Below are 21,291 nucleotides of genomic sequence, written 5' to 3'. Positions count from 1 at the left end.
GTGATGGAATCCAAGGGTGACTTTTATTTTGAGATCATGTCACTGTAGGATTGCATAGTGGCATGTCTGTACTCTTTGATTTGAAACATCATTCTCAGTTAAGCCTTGTTTAGGATTGTTAAACTAGAACTAAGTATGTCAGTCTCGATGCTGCCTCCAGGAAAAGACTGAAGTGTGCATCTCTCCTTTAGTGTCTAAAGTCCCAAAAGAATGAGAAATGCAATGTTTTCAAGTGTAAGCTGCCGTTCTGTGATGGATTAAATGTTGCAGCAATTTTTTGCATGCTTCTGAGAGAAGTAAGCGGTTGTCTGGGGTAGAGGATTAAGAGCTTAAAGCGTGGGTAGGATATCTCGGCTCTGTGTACAGTTTCACCCCATTGGAATGACTCTCCACAGCCGGGCAAACTGAAGGGTCACTTTGTTATGCAAACACGGATATTATTCTAAAATGCCAGCAAACTTAATATTTCAGGATGTAAAGATATGGCTGCTATTTCCAAAGGGTTAGAAAGCAAGTAGCGAGCGTGATTGCCAGAAGACCCAGTTGTGTATCGTATACCTTTGGTGACTTAAGAACAAACTGATAATGTGTTTTACCTTTAGCTGTACAAGTCTCTTCCTTCACTCAAAATCCAGAATTCCCTTCTCCTGGTCTGGCTGTTGTTTTATTATAAGAAAATCATTTGAACTTTTTTTTTTGAGCTCCGTGCCTATGAAAAGGAAACCTTCTTTATGGTTCTGCTGATGGACTTTGTATCAGAACCAGAGCATACAGATTTGTCGACAGAGATGGAAGAGGATTGATGTTGTATTGGAGCACATCTGATTGATTGAAAGGGATGGTGGCAGTATGTGGTTCTTCGCGTGTCTGCTGACAGAGTGGCAGCTTGAAGCCTTTTTTAATAGGAGTGGAGCTGATGGATTCAGACTTGTTTTTTTACAAAATGAAGGATTATGTCACCGAGCCATCAGTTTTGGGCTACAAGAAGGACATTGAGGGGCTGGAATGCATCCAGAGACGGACAATGAAGCTGGGGAAGGGGCTGAACAAGGGTTATGAGGCAGCTGAAGGATTTGGGGCTGTTTAGCCTGGAGAAAAGGAGGATGAGGGGAGACCTCATCCCTGTCTACAGCTGCCTTAGGAGAGGATGTAGTGAGATGGGTTTTGGTCTCTTCTTCTGTGTAACAGACGATACGATGAGAGGGAATGGCCTTAAGTTGTACTAGGCAGGTTCAGATTAGACATCAGGAAAAATGCCTTTACCAAAAAGGTTCTCGGGCCCTGGCAGAGGCTGTGAAGGGAGGTGGAGTCCTCATCCCTGGAGGCGTTTCAAAGACGGGTAGATGAGGTGCTCAGGGATTTGGTTTAGACAGGCATAGTTGGACTCGATCTCAAACATCTTTTCCAACCAAACTATTCTGTGGTTCTTTGATTTTGTATAGATGATCTCTCTCTGACTACTAATCTTCTTATAGGTCTGTGACCCCTTTTCAGAACCTTCTAATGAAGCAGTTGATGCTTCCAACCCTACTAAGTGTGAAAGTGCATAGATTGTGTTATATCTGTGGCCAAGCTCTGTGAATTGGTAGAAGCGGGATGAAAAAGATAAATATTTTTATAGAATAATCCACACTAATTACAAAACTATTGCAGGACTTCAAGATTTTGGGTTTTACCCTAACAACGCTTCCATCAAACCCTTTCTGCCTTGTTTTGTTTTGCGGATGGTGGCTGTCCGTGCGTCACTGTTGAAGAGCTGTCTGAGGCCTTACAAGGATCTGGCTGAAACGTATTTATCAGGATTTTAGCTGCATTCAGAGGGCACTCCTGTGCTTACGGTGCAAACATTTGGCTCCCAGGGTGGCACAGGGTCCAATTGGGAGAGCTGAGGAATGGGGCTGACGCACATTTGAACAAGCCCAGTCATGGTTGCACTATTATGCAACTGCGATTGCTTAATTAATGAGATTCCGGCGTGCGTCAGGACAAGGATACATGTTTAAAACTTTTGAGGTATTAGTTTCCTTTTTTAAGATGTGTAGAAAGCTGCACTGGTGGAAAACCACAGTAAAGGTTATCGCTAGAGAAACCTTTGAAGTAAAGGGTGTAATCACAGAATCCCAGAGTGGTGGGACTTGGAAGGGCCCTCCGGAGCTCATCCCATCCAACCTCCTGCTAACGCAGTCACTTCCAGCAGTTGAACATCCAGGAGGGTTTGGATCATTCCTGAGAAGGAGACTCCACACCCTCCCTGGGCAGCTGTTCCAGTGCTCCGTCATCCTCACAGGAAAGAAATATTTCCTTATGTTCAGGTGGAACTTCCCATGCTCCATTTTGTGCCTGTTGCCTCTTGTCCGGACACATTAAATAGTTATCTGGTATTTGAGGACTAGGATATCCTTCTATAATTAATTTTTAGCCCTGGGAAAATATTTCACAAACAGCATCTTCAAAGAGCTGTTGTATATGTAGCTGCGTGCATAAACCGGTGGTAATGGATTGTCACAGATATATCCTGTCAAGAGAAAGTAAACTTATTTTGGGGGTGATTTGACAGGGAAATGTTGTATGCAGCCAAGTTGTCAGATTTCAGAGCAGAGACTCGTCCTGGCTGGCCTGGCAGCAATCTCCTTCCGTGGAAAAGACAAGCAGTTTATACCCACTTATTCTGTAGCCAGATGGGTGCTGTGAGGGTGTGGAAACTGGGCACGACTGCAAAGCAGAGACCAGGGTGGTGTGGATGCGTGTGGATTTAACATGGGATTATCTAGTACCGCTTAACAAGCTGTAAACCCTTCTGTGATTTACTGTTACTTGAGTCATAAAAGGGAGACCAGATGCACTCGTTCTTGGCTTTCTTTAACCATATAAGACCAAATAAGAGAGTTGTTGGTTATTAATATCTGTGTACATAGCTGATCTTGCAGTCCTAAATATTACCATTTCTCAAAACCAGCCCAGTATGCTGCTCCATGTAATTTGGTGCTTACAAGAGTTTAAACTGTGCAACCTAGTCTCCGAAATGATTCTCTTCATGCGCTTTTAAAAGTCCCTAGACCTCTAAGAGTACAAAATGGCAAATTTGGTCCCAGAGCTAGACTTTGAGGTTGGGTGGGAACAGTTTTCTACAGAGCTGATTGGAAAACAGGGTTCATTCTGTGGTGTTTTGGCCATTTAAAATATTTCATTAAAAGTAGATAAATATCCAGAATATCCTGTCTTCTTGCTCACAAGTGATCTTCCCTGAACAATGTAAGTTGTTTTGTAATACTTTTATTAATCAAAATATATGACTCAAAGGTTATCAGATTTCAGTTTTTTTATTACGCATAAAACAGAATCTAAATCTAAACTACCAGTGTTTAAAAAGAGAAAAACCAACTCTTGTTTTAGTAGAAAACTTCATCAAAAGTGTTCTCGTGCAGAATTTTATCTTGTTACTCGAATGCTGCATTGTCAGGATTTGCTTTTCAAACCAGTTTTTCTGTGTTAGAAGGAAAGTCCTTATATGAATAAAGCACTTGATGATGGACTGTTGCCATCTTCTGTTTGTGCAGTTGCACTACATTGTGCGAGACTTGTTTAAAATTTAACTGCTCAAAACAGTTGTCATCTCCTTACAGTCTAAATTTTTTAAGTTAGCAGTTTATTTTTCATAAGAGCAGCTTTTACTCTGTAAACAAATCAGATAGAATCCCCGGTGAAGTACAGGACAAAACGATTCACGTAAACATTGTTCCTTTTACAGGATTAAATACAAGCACGTCCTTGTGGCCTTGAGTGGCCAAATTCATCCTCCCTGCTGGTTTCTTCCATTAGGGAGGAGGTGCTGGGGCAGTTCTTGAGCCACTCTGAATTCAGAGTGATCTCTGCTGGCTGAAGATGATGGGATTCATGCTCCTAGGGATGGTTGCCTGTGCCTCTATAGGTCCCTCTCCCAGCCCCTGAGAAGTTCATCCCTGGGGAGCCTGTGCTCACCCTGTCCTCGTGTCCCCTGGCCGAGCAGCTCTGACACCCCAGGGAGCACAAGAGGCACCTGGGGCCAGTGCCGTTCGGTGGGAGGTGGCCTCCTTTGCAGTGTGCAGCTATCAAAGGAAGGGAACTTGTCTTTCTGCCTGTGTGTTAGCCTGAGAGGTGCCCACACCAAATCCCAGGCTGGAGGAGGTGCCAGAGAAGCCTCCAGCCCTGTTGTGGCTCTGATTGTGCTGTTGGTGTGAATGCCCTGGCCAGCTCAGCAGCCTGCCCTGCACCACCAGCTAACTCGAGAACGTTTGCACAAGTGATTTTGGTTTCTTCTGCCCTCATTATAAACATATCTGGAGTGCTGTTGACTGCTCCTGTGGTGTGATGCCTCACTGAAATGACTTGAGGTATCCCAGTCAGTATTAGCTCTGGTGGGAACTCTCCAGGATGGGACTTGATTTCTTTCAACTAACGTAGTCGTTATTCAACAGTTTCTCATGCAGCATCTGCCGTGTCGTTCTTTTATTATTCCTTTCTTCTTGCCTTAATTTTGGACGCTCTTCTTCAATATTTCCTCTACATTCATTGCGTGTACCACAGTATAAAATAATACCCCAAAGGTGTTGCCTGAACTGCTCTCCAAAATTGAATTTCAACTGCTTATCACAACCAAAGTTATAAATGGTTTTGAATGAAAGATTCCTAATGCTTTCAGTCTTATTCCTGTAGTATTAAGCAAGCACAGAAGGTGCAGGGAAACTGAATTTTCAGCTTGATGTTGATTGCTCAGTCCTGTCACATGGGAGTCTGTCAAGGGACATTTTCTCGTTTCCTCAATTAGAATGAAATAAATGGGAATTAAAAGCCATTTTAACTGTCTTTGTATTTCTCTTATTTTTTGTTTGTTTGTTTGTGTTTTTGTTTGTTTTTCTTTTTGAGAAGAGACTTAAACTAGGGTTGTGTTCGAATCAGGTAACTGCTGACTTGTTTTGTTAGATCCTGCTCTGAGGCCAGAGCTTGTCCATCTTGGCTGGAGCCCCCTGGTGCTCCAGGTTGCTTTTTGAGTTGAGGCGTCGTTAGCTTCTGTTGCCCATAAAACCCCAACCACCCAACACAACCCCACACCTAGTCCAAGTAAACCTGATCTCTGTGTGGATTTAAGCTTTTGATGTTTGAAACAGATGTTAGGTGTGCTGAAAGAGAAAAGCTATACATGTCTGCACATTCCTTAATGAACTTCCATGGTCAGATACTCAAAGATGCATTTTATTTACACAATATACACATATTCTCACAAATGAACAAAAGTCTCTGTGTGGGTGGCTTCAGACGTCGGTGTATTCATGGTATATGCGCACTTCTGATCTTCTTACGCTCTGTAGCGATCGAATGCTCTCGCTCCTGGTTCGCATATTTGATTTTCTGAACAACCTTCGTGAGAATGATCTACACATGAAAAAGTAAATTATTGGATCCAGACAGACATTACATGCAGATAGGAATAGTGTCATTTCCTTACAATAATATAAGATTTTATGTGCAGAGTCGTCTAAAATTTTGTCTAGATGGCTAAAAGTAAAGGGTATTCTGCACAAATGGTAAGGCAGAAAGCAAGTGAAAAATACAGCCACAACAACCCTTATACTTTGATTATGCTTTCGCTTTCTGCTTGATGAGCTAATAAATTGTTTGCTCGATTTATAAATATACCTGGATATCGCAATATAACATCCTATCAGTACTATCAGCACCACTACAAACAGGCAGGTGTTGATGTAAATGACAGCCATGTGCCACTGGACTCCCAAGGGGGACTTCAGCTTCAGGCAGTCGTCTATATTTTTCTTTGTCGGGTACCCGTTTGTAAGAATCAGGTTTGGCAAAGCTAGGAAAGCCATTACAACCCAAACGCAAGCAGAGAGGATCTTGGTGAAGGTGATGCTGTACATCCTGGAGTCTCCAAAAGGCTTCACTACTTTCAGGTAGCGGTCGATGCTGATGAGTCCAAGGAACACGATCGTGGTGTACATGTTTGCGTAAAACAGAACCGTGGTGTATCGGCACAGGAAAGAGTTGAAGTGCCACGGTCCCAGCTGCGAGTCTTGGATTATCTTGAACGGGAACGTCAGGGTCATGAGAAGGTCTGCAACCACGATGTTTTTGAGGTAAAATATAAAACTCGTTTTATTTCTGATGTGGAAAAAAATCCACACTGCTAGGCCGTTCAGCAAGATGCTGGCCAGGAAAATGATGAGGTAAAGCACGGGCAAGACGATGGTGGTGAATTCGTTGTGTGTGGAGTTCCCGAGTAAGCCTGCGGTGGAGTTGGGTGAGGTACTGTTGTCTTGACTCAGGCGATCATCTGTGGGAATGCACGAAAACAACAGTTTAAAGGATGTTTCTGGGGTTTTCGAATGAGGCAGTTTTAGAGCTGTCCTCTAGAAAATGTCTTATCTGGGCAATGTGAGAAGGATTTGAGCTTCCATAATCCACCTGCCATCCAAGCGGAGCCAAGTGCTCCACACATCACAGGCTGTGGTCTGCAGTGCCTGTTGCTGGCCTCGTGTTTCTGGGCCTCTGGAAACGCTAATTTAAAAAGCTTACTTAAATGTATTTTAAAAAAAATCAGTCTCTGGGAATGTTAAGATTTCAAATGTAAATATTTGTGAAAAAACGTCAGGTGCTTAAATCCCCTCATAAATCTGCAGCACACTCTATTTCCTATTGTTTATTCTCTGTCCGTGGCTGATGTGGTAAACCAGGGCTGACAGCCACGGGGCTGCACTTGGCAGTGTTTAGATGGCCTTTTCTGAAACGACTTGTGTCTTTAAAATGTTGGTATGACCCGATAGAAATACAATAAACACTTCTCCATCGCTTGATTTTCCAACATTCTTTTACCTGGCAGTTTTCCATATGACAAATTGTACCCCATCATTTGCGTCGCTGTAGGTTTGCAGCTGAAATGCTTCTCAGGAGTCCCACTGGCAGCCGTAGATCCAGGCTGGGGCAGGGGCTGTGCCAGCATTACCTTCTGGGGAAAAGAAATGGGGATGAAAACCACAGCAAAACAGAAGACTTCGCATTCCTCTCCCCAGCGTGGAGAGGAGCTTTGTGAAATTAGCATCCTCCAAAATTCCCAGTGAGAGGACCGCACGTGCTGATGGACATTGCCGTGTTAGTTTTTGTAAGCCCATCAGTTTTGCTGTTACAATTCTTTCCCTTTCTCCACCTCACTAATAAAGCTGAGCTGGAATCTTATTGCTATAATATTTAGCAACATCAATCTATTTTCCAGCCTCAGTGTCTCTGTGGCCACTTTCTACCTCACATGTTCTTGCACCAGTGCCTTTAATTTAAACAACTCGTCTCTATCTCTGACTCTTAACCCTGTGCCAATGTTTCTTACTCTGCTGAGACTTCATGTACTGGGATGAAGCAAGCCCAAACCCTTCTTGTATTTCTGTAAGACTTGCAGATACCAGCCGTTCTCTGTATCTGCTCGTGTTAAGATAATCTTCCTTGAATCCTGTTGGCAAATATTGCATTATACAAATGAGGTTTAAGAAAAGCTTTTTTCATGGTGGTTGGGTTCCTTGTCACCACTAAACCACCTCATCTAATGTTTTCTGGGATCTTGCTTCCTCAGTTTCTTCTTATGCCTGCACTAGGTAGGTGGCCTACGGCTGTACTGGGATCAGCCCTGACAGTTTCTGTCCCTTGGTGCTTCCCAGGGATCAGTGCTTCAGTAAAAATATATTGCATTTCAACTTTTTTAAACTTATTTTTCTTATTTTGTTTTCTTTCAAAAACTCTGGACTAAGCCTTTGCGAAAACCTGGACTGTGGCTAGCGAGCCTCTAACAGCCTGGCCAGGAATGTTCTTTTCTGGTACTGACTTTGATAAGTCTCCAGGTGAGTATTTCTCCAGGCATACAAGTGTGTGCAAACATGCCACCCAGCTTGTCTCCTTGCTGTTAGACCGTGCTGGTTTAATGGCTTTGTTCTGATCCACCTCTACAGCTGGTTCTTACTCCTTGATAAAAGATTACTCCTTAATCTTATTCCTGACACTTCTTGCTTGGACCTAGTCTTTGTTTATTTACTCTCTTGCCTGTTTCAGTGGTGGATGCCTGAGAGAGGAATTTTTGTTGAAGTTTATCATCCCTCACTTCTGAAAGGAAAGGTTTCATATATAATTGAGAGATATGTGCATAACTTCATAGCGTCTCTGGGGTGGAAATTTTCCGTTCCTGTTCCTTTCTCAGGTTTTTGAAGAAAGTGTTTCAGAAGGCAGCCTACAGGGAATACTGCAGGTCTGCAGAATCTGACGTGTGCTAGGATGGCGTTACAATGCTTTGGCATTATTCAAAGAAATATTGACAATGCTGATTCGTAAGACTATGTTCCAGGTTATTCCTTTACTCTCGCAACCCATGTAAATGGGTTGATTTTTCCATGCTTCACTTTCTGTTTACAAGTTTTGATAGGAAAAGTAGCAAAATAGTTCAGATCTCAGCAGTTACACCAGACCTGATCTCCTCCCATATAGGAATGAATAGATGAGAAAATTACTTATCTTTTGCAGAGCGAAACTTATTTTCTGTGGTTATCTCTGTAATGTGAATTCTTGAATTGTCACTAGATGGCAGTAAAGCAAATAATTACATTGTAAAGCATCAGTAAAAGTTTTAATTCCAGTATTTTAAGCTTTTGATTGGTTTGGCTTCTTGTCTGGCATTGTTTGCTCTGATAATACCTGGGTTTCATACTGAGACAAGTAGGAATATTTTAGATATTTTCTTTTCTCTGTCTGAGAAGCAGTAACCTATTGCTCTTTTGCTGTTGTTTACAATTTAAAGCTATCCATTTTTTTGCCCAGGAGGCACCAAGATCAAAAGAATATGTGTTTTTATGAAAAGATGCATATCTATCTTCTTATGCAAATAAGATGCTTATTTCCCTGCTTTACAGAGTTCCTTTTAAGTCTCTGTAATTTCTGGACCTGGTGCCTGGAAAGCTCCCTGCTCTCAGGCTCTTCAGGCAACTACTGTCCTAAATCCTCAACCCAGAGAAGTTAGTGAAGCATCGGTTGTGTCATCTGAGATTTGAGGCAGTGTGACTGCTGACTGCTGTGCTCCCATGCTGTAATCCTGGGATGTGCCGCGGGGTTTGATGGAGCTGAGGGTCAGATCTGTGCTAAGTGGACTTCTCGTGTACTGTAGTTACTCAAGGTGTCAGCAGGATTTGCTGTAAATCCTGTCAAAAAAAAGGCTCCTTCCTTTTTCCATCTCTGCTTCTGTCCTTTTAGATGGATGTTGGCACTAAAGAGACTGTAACAATCTAACACAGGGTGGTATCTGTGAATGCCTCTGTGGTCAGACAGGTCCTGCACTCTCTGAAGGTTCTGTCTCTTGTTCTACATCAGGAAACTGGTGCACTACTCGTATTCCATCTGCATCTTGTGCTTTACCATCAGCCGAGATGGGCCATCCATAGCAGCCATAAAGTTCTCAAGCTGCTATTCAGTGTGGGTCAAAATCCAACGTCTGTCCTCCTTGTGGGCAGTGGCGTGTTTCTTGGGTAGAGTTACTTGAGTCCTCTGGGCTGTTACTTTGAGTCTTGGGATTTTACCTGTCGTTTTATAGCTAGAACCTGCTGCGGAGGATGGACTGCAGTCACTTGGACCAGGAGTGGCTGCATCACTGTCACAGAAAGCCCTCCCGGTCACACCACCCCAGGGAAGGTGTTACAGCTCTGGTGGGCTCCCCTGTGCCTCCTGGATTTGATGGTATCTACACTGCTACTGTGCTTGCCCTGCAACTCCTCTGCTCAGGTTTGGTCTGCTTGTCTCCTCAGTCTATGCAAAACCTGTGTTTGCTGAAGCAGCCTGGCTGCTCAGTTGCTGGGCATTCTTGTCCCTTTCAGGTGCAACATGGGAAGATGCAGCATGAGTGACAGGAGCAGCATCTCATCTCTTACACTTTTCAAGTCAGTGCTCCTTACTTTTAGGGAATCCTGTGTGGGTGTGCTGATTCCTGCCTCTAGGTAGTGACCTGGGGGGGATCCCTGCCACCTGTACCTTCCTGGCCACAGAAGATGTGGCCACATTCTCATTCCCAGGAAAAGAGGGACCACCTGGAAGCCGTGCTGGGAGCTTGCTCACTGTTCCTGCAGACCAATTAGGATCAAGCCTCTGAATGGATCTCTTATCCTATCATCTTATTCCTGGTGGTTTAAATGTTGAAACACGTTCCAGTAATATCCTAACAAGGTATGAGTTGGAAAAAGAAAGGTAGGACATTGAAACATGTTCCAGTAATATCCCAACAAGGTATGAGTTGGAAAAAGAAAGCAGCAGACTCCTTGCGAACGTAAACCATGACAACTAGACTACATGAGCAGCTTCCTGTGTCCTGCCTGGCTGGCACAGCTGAGCTCAGCAGAGTCTTCGGTGCCAGCCTGGGGTGGAGGTTAGAGCCAACACCCACCAAGGGCTGCCCTAATTACGCGCTCAGGGCTTTCCCTTGTGCTGATGTAGTTTGAAGCTTTAAAGTTATAAACAAACAGGTTTGTGCCAAGCAGCAGGGAAGCATGGGCATGGTGGCCCCTGCTGCACAGAGCTGGGCGTGTGATGAAACTTTGGCATGCACAGAGGTGATCCTGCCTAGACTCACCAGTCCAAAGGTGTTCTCATCATTTCCTACCTGAGTTTGTTGGGCTAAGGGGTTCTGTAGTGGACAGAGCGATGTGTCTTGGAGTGATGTGGCTTCATTGTTTACATGCTGGGGTGGGTGAGCAAGGCTCATTTGAGTCAAAGCTGGTGTATCCTTTTACTCCAAAAGCTTTACTTTTTCTGATAAATACTGCTATATTGCAGACTCTCGGAGTAGGAGGAAGTTATGTGGAGAATTCACCCTTTTCCACGTGTTCTCTTGGAACTGCAGATGAAGACTGCCTTCTCTTTAAAGACTATTTTGGGGTATTTTATAATTGTTCACTGTGCACTCTAATAGTGGCTTTTTTGCTTGTTCGAATATAGTATTTCTGTGCTGGGCAAGGTTGGTTTTCCAGTCCTTGTCCAGTTCTCGAGATGCTTTTCTTCTGACCAGTTTTGTCCTAGCCATCTGTCCATTCTTCCAGGTAAATTCATTCTGTTTGGATGGTTTTGAAAATGCACTGGAAGCTGCTCCTTTATTCAAGCAGCTTTTTAAACCAGAGTACCTTTTATTTCTTGTAGTTTATGCACAAGGTTGGGGTTGTTTTTTTTTCACTAGTTCCCCTAAATGCTGTCAACTGCATTCGATACAAGTACATAGTGTAGTATTTTACTGCAGATGTTGATAGACTGGTTTATATACCTGACTGACATAATATCAGATGAGAAATGAAATAACAGGCTACATGGCAGACTTCAGTGTCATGGGTAGGGATGACTTTATAGTTTTTCTAGTGACTAAGGCTTTAAGTTGCCTCACTGCTTAGAGATTCTGTGTCCTCATATCTAATTGCTCTTTTTTTGTCTTGTATGCAACTTCTTAAAAATTAGAAAGGTCTTCTTGTGAACCAGACCAGGTATCCTAGTCCACAGGCCCGCAGAGTTTCTATTTGACCACGTAACTTCTCGATATGTGGCTTCTTGCCAGTCAATCTGTATTCATCACGGTGGAGTGAATGACAGTTAATGTAAACAATCAAAATATGAGGTGGTTCATTACCTTGTTTTTTGGTTGGCTGCAATTATGTTCTTTTCTGCTGCCCATCAGAACCAAATCACTGAGCTAATTGTAAAGATTTAGGGGCAAAAAGTAGCAGTGTAGGCTGCAGGGTACGTCTATGAGTGTATAAAGCTTGTGCAAGCAGACAAGTGGAGCCTGTGTCCCTGCTCTCTTCTTTATTTCAGTCCACTTTGATACTGCATCACCTGAGCAAGCCTTAATGTTTGCATTTATTTATCTTCCTTACTGATTTCCTTGTTTACTGAAAGGGTGCCCAGTCACAAGAAGTAGGACACTGCTACCTTTTCCTTCCTCGGAGGCCTCTGGTAAAAATTGTCCATCTCCCTTTTGGTAAAAGCGTATGTTAATGTACTGTTAATGCATAGTGGAATAACTTGTTATTCCTGTTGGGATTGGTACCTACAGCGAGTGAATATGTCTCTTACTCTTGTTCTTTGCACACCTTCTTAATTTTTGCATTTTTCTAGCTGTCACCTTCCTGCCCTTGGAATTGTCCGTCCTTACCAGCTGTGCCAAAAGATGCCATGCTGCAGGCAGCAGCAAAAATGCTGACAAGAACAAGCGTAATGCCAGGGCTTGTGTTACTCCTGTGCCCAGCAGGACCACAGCCCCTTGTGCTCAGGTGCCTTCATACACCAAGTGTAGCGTCTTCTGTCTGCAGAGGGGCTGGGAGAGCAGAGGTGGCTAAGCCTGGGCCTGAGAAGGCTCGGGGACTCCTGTGTGAGTCTGCACGAGTACCTGGTGGCAGGGAGGCCAACTCTTAGCCTGGAGAAAAGGAGGCTCGGGGGAGACCTCATCACTGTCTACAGCTGCCTGGAAGGAGGTTGTAGCAAGGTGAGTGTTGGTCTCTTCTCCCAAGTGATGGGTGATAGGATGAGAGGAAATGGCCTCAGGCTGCACCAGGGCAGGTTCAGATTGTATGTCAGGAAAAATTTCTTCACTGAAAGGGTTCTCAGGCCCTGGTAGAGGCTGCCCAGGGAGGTGGTGGAGTCCCTATCCCTGGAGGTGTTTAAAAGATGGGTGGCTCAGGGATCTGGTTTAGTAGTGAGCAGGAATGGTTGGACTTGATCTCAGAGGTCTTTTCCAACTAGGTGATTCTACGATTCTATGATTCTTTCTTCTCAGGGGCACCTGCTGACCAGACAGGAGTCAGCAGGCACCAACTGATACTGGGAAATTACAGCTGAACTCAAGAAATCACTTTTATACTGTGTGGCTGATCAGACACAGGTGCAGGTTGCTCATGGAGGCTGTGGTTCTCCATCTCATGAGATACCTCCTGACTGGGCATGGCCCCTCAGGCTGGTGTCAGTGGCCCTGCTGGAGGTGGGGATGGGAGCTCCTGCGGTGCCCCTGCCTCAGCCATGCTCTGCTTCAGTGACAGATCCCTGCTCCTGTGTGCCTGCCAAAAGCTGGCTCAGCTAAATGGTGGTCGCACCACCCTGTGTGTCTGACTTAGCCAGCTGGCTGCTGCAGACAAGGAACTGCTTCAATGTGGGGTGGCTGGAGAGAGGGTGAAAATAGCCCTTTGTGGGGCTGCGTGCCCTGGGCTCCTGGTGCCTGCCTTCCTGGCAGTGTGGTGGCAGAGGGGTGTGCAGACAGCACGTGCTGTTTTCCTGAAACGCGGTATTGCTGCTGTGCTTAACAGACCGAACTGCGGAGGGGCTGAAAAATAAGAACTAAGGTATAACTGTCTGTAGCTATGGTGCTTGTCTGCTTACTCATATCCAGAAACAGGAACCAATGCCTCTGGTCAGAATGCTTCTCGTCTGCTTCAGTATCCAGTACAAAATGCCCTTCTTGGTTTTCAGGTTCCTCCTTGAACTTCCCCCTCAATTCCAGCCTAACTTTTCTCTCATGCATCTCTGAACAGCACAGCGCCCTGGCACTGGGCAAGCTGTGGTGCAGCTTGCTTCCTTCTGCCTTCCACTGAAGGAGCAGCTTCTTTTGTAGCCTATAAAGCTTCATAGAATGATGGAATAGTTTGGGTTGGAAGGGGCTTTAAACCCATCCAGTTCCACCCCTGCCATGGGCAGGGACACCTCCCACTGGACCAGGGGCTCCAAGCCCCATCCAGCCTGGCCTTGAACACCTCCAGGGATGGACCAGTCACCTCTTCCCTGGGCAACCTTGGCCAGGGCCTCCCCATCCTCATCGTGAAGAATTTCTTCCTAATGTCTAATCTCAGTCTTCCCCCTTCAAATTTAAAGCCATTCCCCCTCATCCTGTCACTCCGTGCCTTTGTAAAATGTCTCTCCCCAGCTTTCCTGGAGCCCCTTCCAGTACTGGATGCTGCTCTAAGGTTTCCTTGGAGCCTTCTCTTCTTCAGGCTGAACAACCCCAACTCTGTCAGCCTGTCCTCATTGCCCTTGGATCATCTTTGTGAGGGACAGTTCAAAAGATGGAAAAAATGAAGACCTTGATAGTTTGGGCAGCATCCCCAAAAGCCCTTTTTTCTGCAAAAAGAGGCCAGCACTTCAAATTCTTTTTCTAAAGCAGTGTAGCATGAATTGTGGTGCTAAAGCATATCTCTGGCTGTAATTGCTTTTACACGAAGAGCCAGGAGAGAGCTGCCAACACAAGTGGTGTCCTGTTGGGCAGCAGTGAGCGTCCGTTGTTGGTGGAAGAGGAGCTGGGTGTTGCAATTCCTTGTGCCTTTTTTGAGAGCACAGTGCAATGTTGGCAGAGTTGGGATAATTAATGTTTTCTCAGTATGGCAGCTTCTAATTAGACAGGAGGAAAGGATTAACTCTGGAATGTTTCTTTTGCTTCTTTCTAGAAGATGCTGCTGACAGTTGTTTCTGGTTGCACAAAACCTAGCGTTAGTGGAAGGGGTATTGAAGCCCTTTAGAGCTGTTTTCTTTGAACCCCCATTAAAAAGATGCCATGCAAGATGTGGTGCTCTCAGAATCACAGAATCACTAGGTTGGAAAAGACCTCCAGGATTATTGAGTCCAACCATTCTTATCTCAGCAGAGTTAGGTGTAAGTGTTAGTTCTGAAAGTCTGAACGGTGCCATCCTGGCCTCTCCCCTGGCACAACCAACCACTCGTTGGTGCCCAGCATGCTGCCACCTGCACTCTATCCAACCCCTTCCTGACATTGACTTCTGCAATTGTTCATCACCTCAGTGCCGTGCTCAGAGCAGCATCAGCTGCAACTGGCTGAGCTGGGCAGGCAGTGAGTATGTCCAAGGATGGAGACTCTGCAACGTCTGAAAAACTTGTTCCAGGGCTTGAAAAACCTCGCAGATATTGCAAAAAACCCCAACTAGAACCAAAACGCCGTCTCCAGCAAAAAAAACCTGTGTTCAGAAGAAGCCTCCTCTTTGTTCCCATTGTCTCTCATCCTGTCACTGGGCACCACAGACGGGAGCCTGGATCCGTCCTCTTGTCACCTTCCCTGCAGGTATTTTTACACATTGTCCCCTTGCCTTCCTACTGGATTACGGTTCTTCTGCTGCTTGGAAGACTCAGCTTTAACCTCTCACCAGGTCACATTTCTAGTCATTTCTTCCAAGGGGGAGGCCAGAAGCAGGTTCACGTTTGCATATTTCCCAGAATAACTTCAACTTTTCCCTCTTTTAATCCCTCCACAAGCTTCTCGCTGAGACTTTCCTTTCCTGTTGTCCTTATGTCATCGTGGGCTCTGTTCTTGGCACAACAAGCAGCATGGAAATCTTTCTCAAATGATCACCCTTCAATTCCATAGGCTGTTCCATACCTATCCAGTGTGCTTCATCATTCCCAAATCATTGTATTTTAAATTTAAGAAGTTTAATAAATGAAGTAGTTTGGGCAAAAAGCAGAAACTGGTTATTGAGTTCCAGCTTGGGTGGTCTGGAGCTCCTTCCAGAGGAGCTGGCTTCTGCCTCAAGCACGGGGCCACGCAGCTGCTCCCCAAGTTGCTTGGCCCACAGAGAAGCCAAGACCTGAGAGGCTTTGCTCTGCTGTGTGCCTGCAAGGCAAAAGCTCTTGGGTGTCAGACTACTTTTGTTGGAGCTTTTTGCTGAAAATGTTAGTTTTTAAGTTTGGTTATTGGTATTAAAAAGGCTTATAATTAAAAAGGCTTATAATTAAAAAAGCTTATAATGAAAAATAAAGTTAAAATGATGTCTGGGTCACAAAGGAAAAAAAGGAAGGTCTGTGATTTATCACAGTGCACCTTCACCTTCATCCACTGCAGCTCTGGCTGTTGTGCATGTCTCAAATGCTACAGGCGGATTCTGCAACAAAATACCTTGCAGGGAAGAAAAGGGATTATTTATACATGCATGGAGACAGTGCCATTTAGGCTTTTAAGTAATTCTAGTCTCACCTTTAGGTGTTTTACTTTGCATTGAAACAATTTCTAACTATTTTGACAGGCTGAGAGAGTTGGGGTTGTTCAGCCTGGAGAAAAGAAGGCTCCGGGGAGACCCTACAGCGACCTTCCAGTGCTGAAAGGGGCTCCAGGAAAGCTGGGAAGGAGCTTTCTACAAGGGCATGGAGTGACAGTATGAGGAGGAATAGCTTTAGATTGGGAGGGGGAAGACTGATATTACACATTAGGAAGAAATTCTTCATGATGAGGGTGAGGAGGCCCTGGCCCAGGGAAGTTGTGGCTGCCCCATCCCTGGTGGTGTTCAGGGTCAGGCTGGATGGTTCTTTCAGCAATTCAGTCCAGTGGGAGGTGTCTCTGCCCATGGCAGGATGGTGGAACTGGATGGGCTTTAAGGTCCTTCCAGCCTAAACCATTCTATGCATCTATTGATTTTTTTATATGCAATTCTTATTCACGTTGCAAAACGAAAAATACTCCTCGTCTGCTGTTGTCAGCTGTTTCTTTTGTGCTTGGGTGTGTATGCTGGGACACAGTTAACCACAGTCGCTGCTTACAGTAACACCGCTCTTTCAAAGAGGAAGGAAAAGGACATGGAGATTTTGGGGTATGACTGGGAGAAGTTCAGCTTGGTGCAACCCCACTTTTCATGAGCAGCCTGGAGAAATCCCCCTCTGCCTGTTGATCTCTGAAAGGGCTGGACTGCAAATCCTAGGTGGGATGGCGCAGTGCTGGCTGTGGAGAGCTGCCCCTCTTCTTCTGGCCCCACTGTGATGCCAGCCCTTGGCTGTTCCTGGTACAGTGGCAGGAGCTGCTGCTGCAGTGAAGGTGATTTAAGCTGACTGATATCATCAGTTTTCCCTTTGCTGTGTCACTGGCATTTCCCGAGGAAAAACAAGGAGCAGCGGTTACTGTAGTATCTCATGGGAGGTTCGGTGTTGGTCAGATGTGGAAACCTGCTTTGACAGTCAAGAGTGTGATGGTTTTGTTTGCTTATTTGTTGTTTTTTTTAAGAAGGTATTATAATTTTTCATGTTGGGAAGGGCTAAGACTGCTGAAACAGAGGAATTGATACTGCTGACTTCCTCTAGTGCTTCTTTGGTGGTACTAGGGTTAGTGTCTCTTGCAGCCTGGTTTCCCTGGGGGCCCGGATAGCCAGCAGCAGTGTGGTGGGTCTGGAGCTCTTGGGTTGTCACATGCATTTTCATTTAGTTCCAAACTTCTAACAAATAGCACATGCCTCAGGTTTGATGCTATTGTCTTACTGCGAGTGACTTGACTGGCTTTTCTTAGTGTTCAGTTGGTCTTGCTGGACTTAGCTGTGTGGAGGTGAGCAAGTGACTTGTCCTGAAAAAAGGAGAAGGAGCTTCCCCATTCAGTTGTTCCTTCCCACTTTAGTTGTTATTTCCCCTTTTGGTTGTTCCTGGATCTCATCTTGGGCTACGTGCAGCGAGTGGAGCAGGAGGTTGAGAAGAAGCATCCAGCCTCCAAAGGGCTCAGCCTCCGAGAGACTCCAGATTGGGACTTGCTACCTCCCTCCTGGTGCTCGTTCCCTGTCTGGCCGCCCTGCCAGGTGTCTTCCCCGCTCAGCCCTGCCTGGCCAGGCAGTTCCCAATGCCCCGGTGCCCCGGGACTCCGACACTCCAGCAGCTGGCGTGGATGCGTGCCGATGCACGACGGGCCATGGCGTGCAGGTGCTGGGCGAGCTGGTCTCCCCGCTCCCTCCCTGCCCCGCGGGGGGAGCCTGGCAGCTTGGGAGGGGAGCGGAGGATGAGACAGCAGGGCTGAGCTGGGAAAGGCAGCCCTCCACGGGGTGGGAGGAGGAACCAGCGGTTGGTGCTGCTGAAAATGCACTTCTTTTTTCTCACAAACCTTTAATGCAAAGCGGTGATTTCTGTTTCTGAGGTCTCTGCATGCCCATCGGCCTCCCTCCTCTGCTCCCTTCTCCCTCCTGCGAGAGCTGACCCATATCCTCTGCTCCCGGGATTGTCCCCAGGTGCTGCCAGGTCCCACTCCCCAAAGTAGCAAGAGAGTAGAAGGTCTGGCTGGCACGGGAGAGCTGGCTGCCTACCCAAGGAGTTCAGCGCCCACCAGAGTGGCTCTAACTGGAGAAATGCTGGAGGCTTTGATGTCATCTGGGTCTCAAACTTCTGGGAGTGAATTGATGACATCAACTGAATGTTTGCCCAAGTTTTCTGGTTTCCCCTTTTAAAAGGAGATTACAGACTCTTTTTTTTAAAAGATGATAAAAAGCATGAAATGCTCCCAGAATTCCCAGACCAGGTATATGCAACAGGAAGGCAGATGTCTACAATCCCTGTGGTGCACGAATAGCAAGTCATTTTTGAACATACAAGAACTTAGAGCACACTGCTACTTTCAGTCCTTTGGATTTAAGAATGACCTTTTCAATCTAAATTCTCTTTAAACGACATAGGTTTTTCCAAGTGCCGCACGTTTCCCACACTTCGAGACTAGTCAGACGTACAGTTTGTAAGTTGCTTATTCAGAGCTATGTGGTTCTTCCAGTGAACCTGACAAGTTTTAACATGATCTGAGTGAAGTATGAAGGAAGAGAACCTTTATTCTGTATAATATAATACAGAGAACTCGCGTATGCTTTCCTTTACTGAAAGAGTTGAAAAGGAATACGGTACAAACCTTTTATACCGAATTCAGGTGTTAGCAACTGCATCTTACATATGAATTAAACTCTGTAAGGAAGTAAGTTAGAGAAACTGTGAACTCTCCTGCGGTTCTTTCATGTCTTAGAAGGAATGAACAGTAGAAAACCTTTTTTTTTGCCATTGGGAGAAAGATAAGAGGTAACGTCTATTGAATGAATAAAAGATTAGTAAAGCTGCGCTATTTTGAGAACTTTTCACACTGTTAATTGATCTGATATTCGGTTTATGGTACCAAGTCTGGTTTTCAGCAACTCAGTCTTAATTCCTGTTTTCTTTTCACTTGAGGGTGATTAAGAGCAAGAAGATTTACCGAACAACTTATCGAATGCGTTTCGTATGCTCAGAGATCACTTACCTGTCACCATTGCCGGCTTCCGCTTGTCTCTGAGCTGCATCTCGAAAGTGCCTTAGAGTCCTCCAAAGCGCGTCTTGAAACTACAGTAGGCATGAGAGCGTTTCTTGCGATAAGGCAGTCAAGTAAACCATATCTGGAAGTAAGCTTTTTTGCTTCCGATGGCTTTTTTCGCGATACCTGATCAGAGAGTCAAAATTCCCCTGGCCAGGAGCAACTGGAGCAACTGGCTTTCTCATTCCTGGGAATGACTCACATGCCAGGGTAGGTGAGCGGCGCGCTCCCGCTCACTTCCTGGCTCCGGAGCAGCTCAGGCGCCCAGGACGCAGACAGTGATTCACCCGAGAGGTGGGTTAGTGCCTGTTAAAGGCAGCAGACTCCATGCAGGGAAACGTTGCACGCAGTCTGCAGTCGTGGTTTACGGCAACCTGTGCAGCCGTGCCTCTGCCTTTTGGTTAATACAGTTTTTTCTGCAGGCTGAATGCAAATTTAATGGGATACAGAAAAATCTTGTGCTGGATAGATGCAAATATCTCCGAATCGAGATGTCAATTCTTAATTTGACTCTATTTAGGCATCTTTAATGTTGTGCTTCCAACAGATCCTCTCTTCTAAATAGCGTGTAGGATGAAAGCTAAATGTTAAGTGTGTAACTAAACTTTTCAGCTAAAATGAGTAGCCTGGCTGTTTGCTGCAGACTCTGCTGTCACTTCTGTAAGACTCAGCTCTGAGCCCGCTGGCTCTTGCAGTCCAGCTGCCAGTGGTCCTGGGCCCACACCCCGTTACAGTAAGATAATTGAATGCCTTAAGAAATCATCACAGCATTAATTTTATCAGAACAAATTTTTGCTTCGTGTCAGTAAAGGATGAAGCTGTTAGTTTCCCATTTCTGCTGTTGCCTTATAAAGAAAGCAAATACTCATCTACTCATCTCTCTCATGGGAAAAGAAAACAATAATCTTACTGCTACAAAAGCAATGGTTATCCAGTGCCGTTTCTTGAACTGTGTTGTCTGTTCTGCCTGGACTCTCCATACACACTTTCTTTTTTCCTCAAAGATCAGAGGGAATGAATCCCCAGCCCACTTTGGAGACTGGACAGCCTTCTCCTTCACTGCCCTTGATGGCCACATGGAGCCCTGGGAGGTGCTGGAGCAGGTCCTACCAGCTGCCTCCTTGTCCCAGTGAACAGCTTCCTCTGGCTGTGTGTCCAGGGGAGCTCTGTCCTCATTTCCCCATTCCTGCTAGTGGGCAAACTCTAAAATTCCCACTTGCCTCGGGACCTCTCCCTTGAAACAGGTAGTCCCTGATCGTAGGAGACTTCTGACATGGTTCATATTTGAAGACCAGCTTTTGCAAGGCAAAACGTAAGGCAAATGAAGCCAGCAGGAATACGTGTTGTGCTTCTGCCATGTTTTTAGCTTTATTACTGCGCACTGCGAAACTCATCTGAGGAGCTGGGCGTTCTGACATTGAGATGGTCCCTGCTGCATGTGGTGGAGCACACATATTGCCCGAGGATGGAGACAGCTTTTTCTGCAGTGAGGGAGAAAGGACCTGATGAAGTCTCTGCTTCTCTCAGACCCAGCACGTGGCTACCTAGGACTGTGTGCTAGCCACCGTGTTACCTTCTTTCAGCTGTTCCTTGTGCTCCAGTGTTTAGCAGCTGCTTGTGTTTTGTTCCTCTCTCAGCTGCTGGTCCCACTGCTAGACTAAAGGTGTCTTCTGGTTTTCCTTTCAATCTTTGATTCCCCTTCTCAGTGCTGAAAGGGACTATAAGATAGCTGGAGAGAGACATTTTACAAGGGCATGGAGCAATATGATTAGAGGGAATGGTTTTAAACTGGAAGGGGGAAGACTTACATTGGACATAGGAAGAAGCCCCAGCTTTCTTATAGCCCCTTTCAGCACTGGAAGCTTCTCTAAGGTCTCCCCTGGACCCTTCTGTTCTCCAGGATGAACAACCCCAACTCTCTCAGCCTGTGCTCCAGCCCTCAGATCATCGTTGTGGCCTCTTCTGGACCTGTTCCAGATGCTTAGAAAATAGAATTTAATTTCTTACAGAGACCCAAGTGTTTAATAGTTGGTAATCCCTGAATGGAGCACACACCCTGAAGTTTGTGTGCTAACAGTGGTCAGGTAATAGATTAATAGATATATAAAACCTCCATGAGAATGGTTATTTTTGTTTGTTTTTTTAAATGTGGTGCAATGGTACATTAACTCTTCTTT

The 21,291-nt window shown here is 45.4% G+C and overlaps 2 protein-coding genes across 2 annotated transcripts in view; one reads left to right on the top strand and one right to left on the bottom strand.

The window, feature by feature from the left end:
* The window catches only part of MED12L (mediator complex subunit 12L), a 128,841-nt gene that overhangs the window by 55,165 nt on the left and 52,385 nt on the right, over positions 1-21,291 (top strand). The window lies entirely within an intron of this gene.
* Positions 5,209-19,482, bottom strand: GPR87 (G protein-coupled receptor 87). Its single transcript, XM_069865263.1, has 3 exons — positions 19,064-19,482; positions 6,865-6,994; positions 5,209-6,325 (listed from the first exon to the last, which is right to left on the bottom strand). Exons 2-3 carry the CDS (start codon positions 6,989-6,991, stop codon positions 5,289-5,291), a joined length of 1,164 nt encoding a protein of 387 aa, XP_069721364.1. The 5' UTR covers positions 6,992-6,994; positions 19,064-19,482; the 3' UTR covers positions 5,209-5,288.

The sequence above is a fragment of the Phaenicophaeus curvirostris genome, chromosome 10 (assembly GCF_032191515.1).
Source record: "Phaenicophaeus curvirostris isolate KB17595 chromosome 10, BPBGC_Pcur_1.0, whole genome shotgun sequence".
Classification (NCBI taxonomy): domain Eukaryota; kingdom Metazoa; phylum Chordata; class Aves; order Cuculiformes; family Cuculidae; genus Phaenicophaeus; species Phaenicophaeus curvirostris.
The sequence above is the reverse complement of the archived record's forward strand: the minus strand, read 5'-3'. Positions and strand labels throughout refer to the sequence as shown.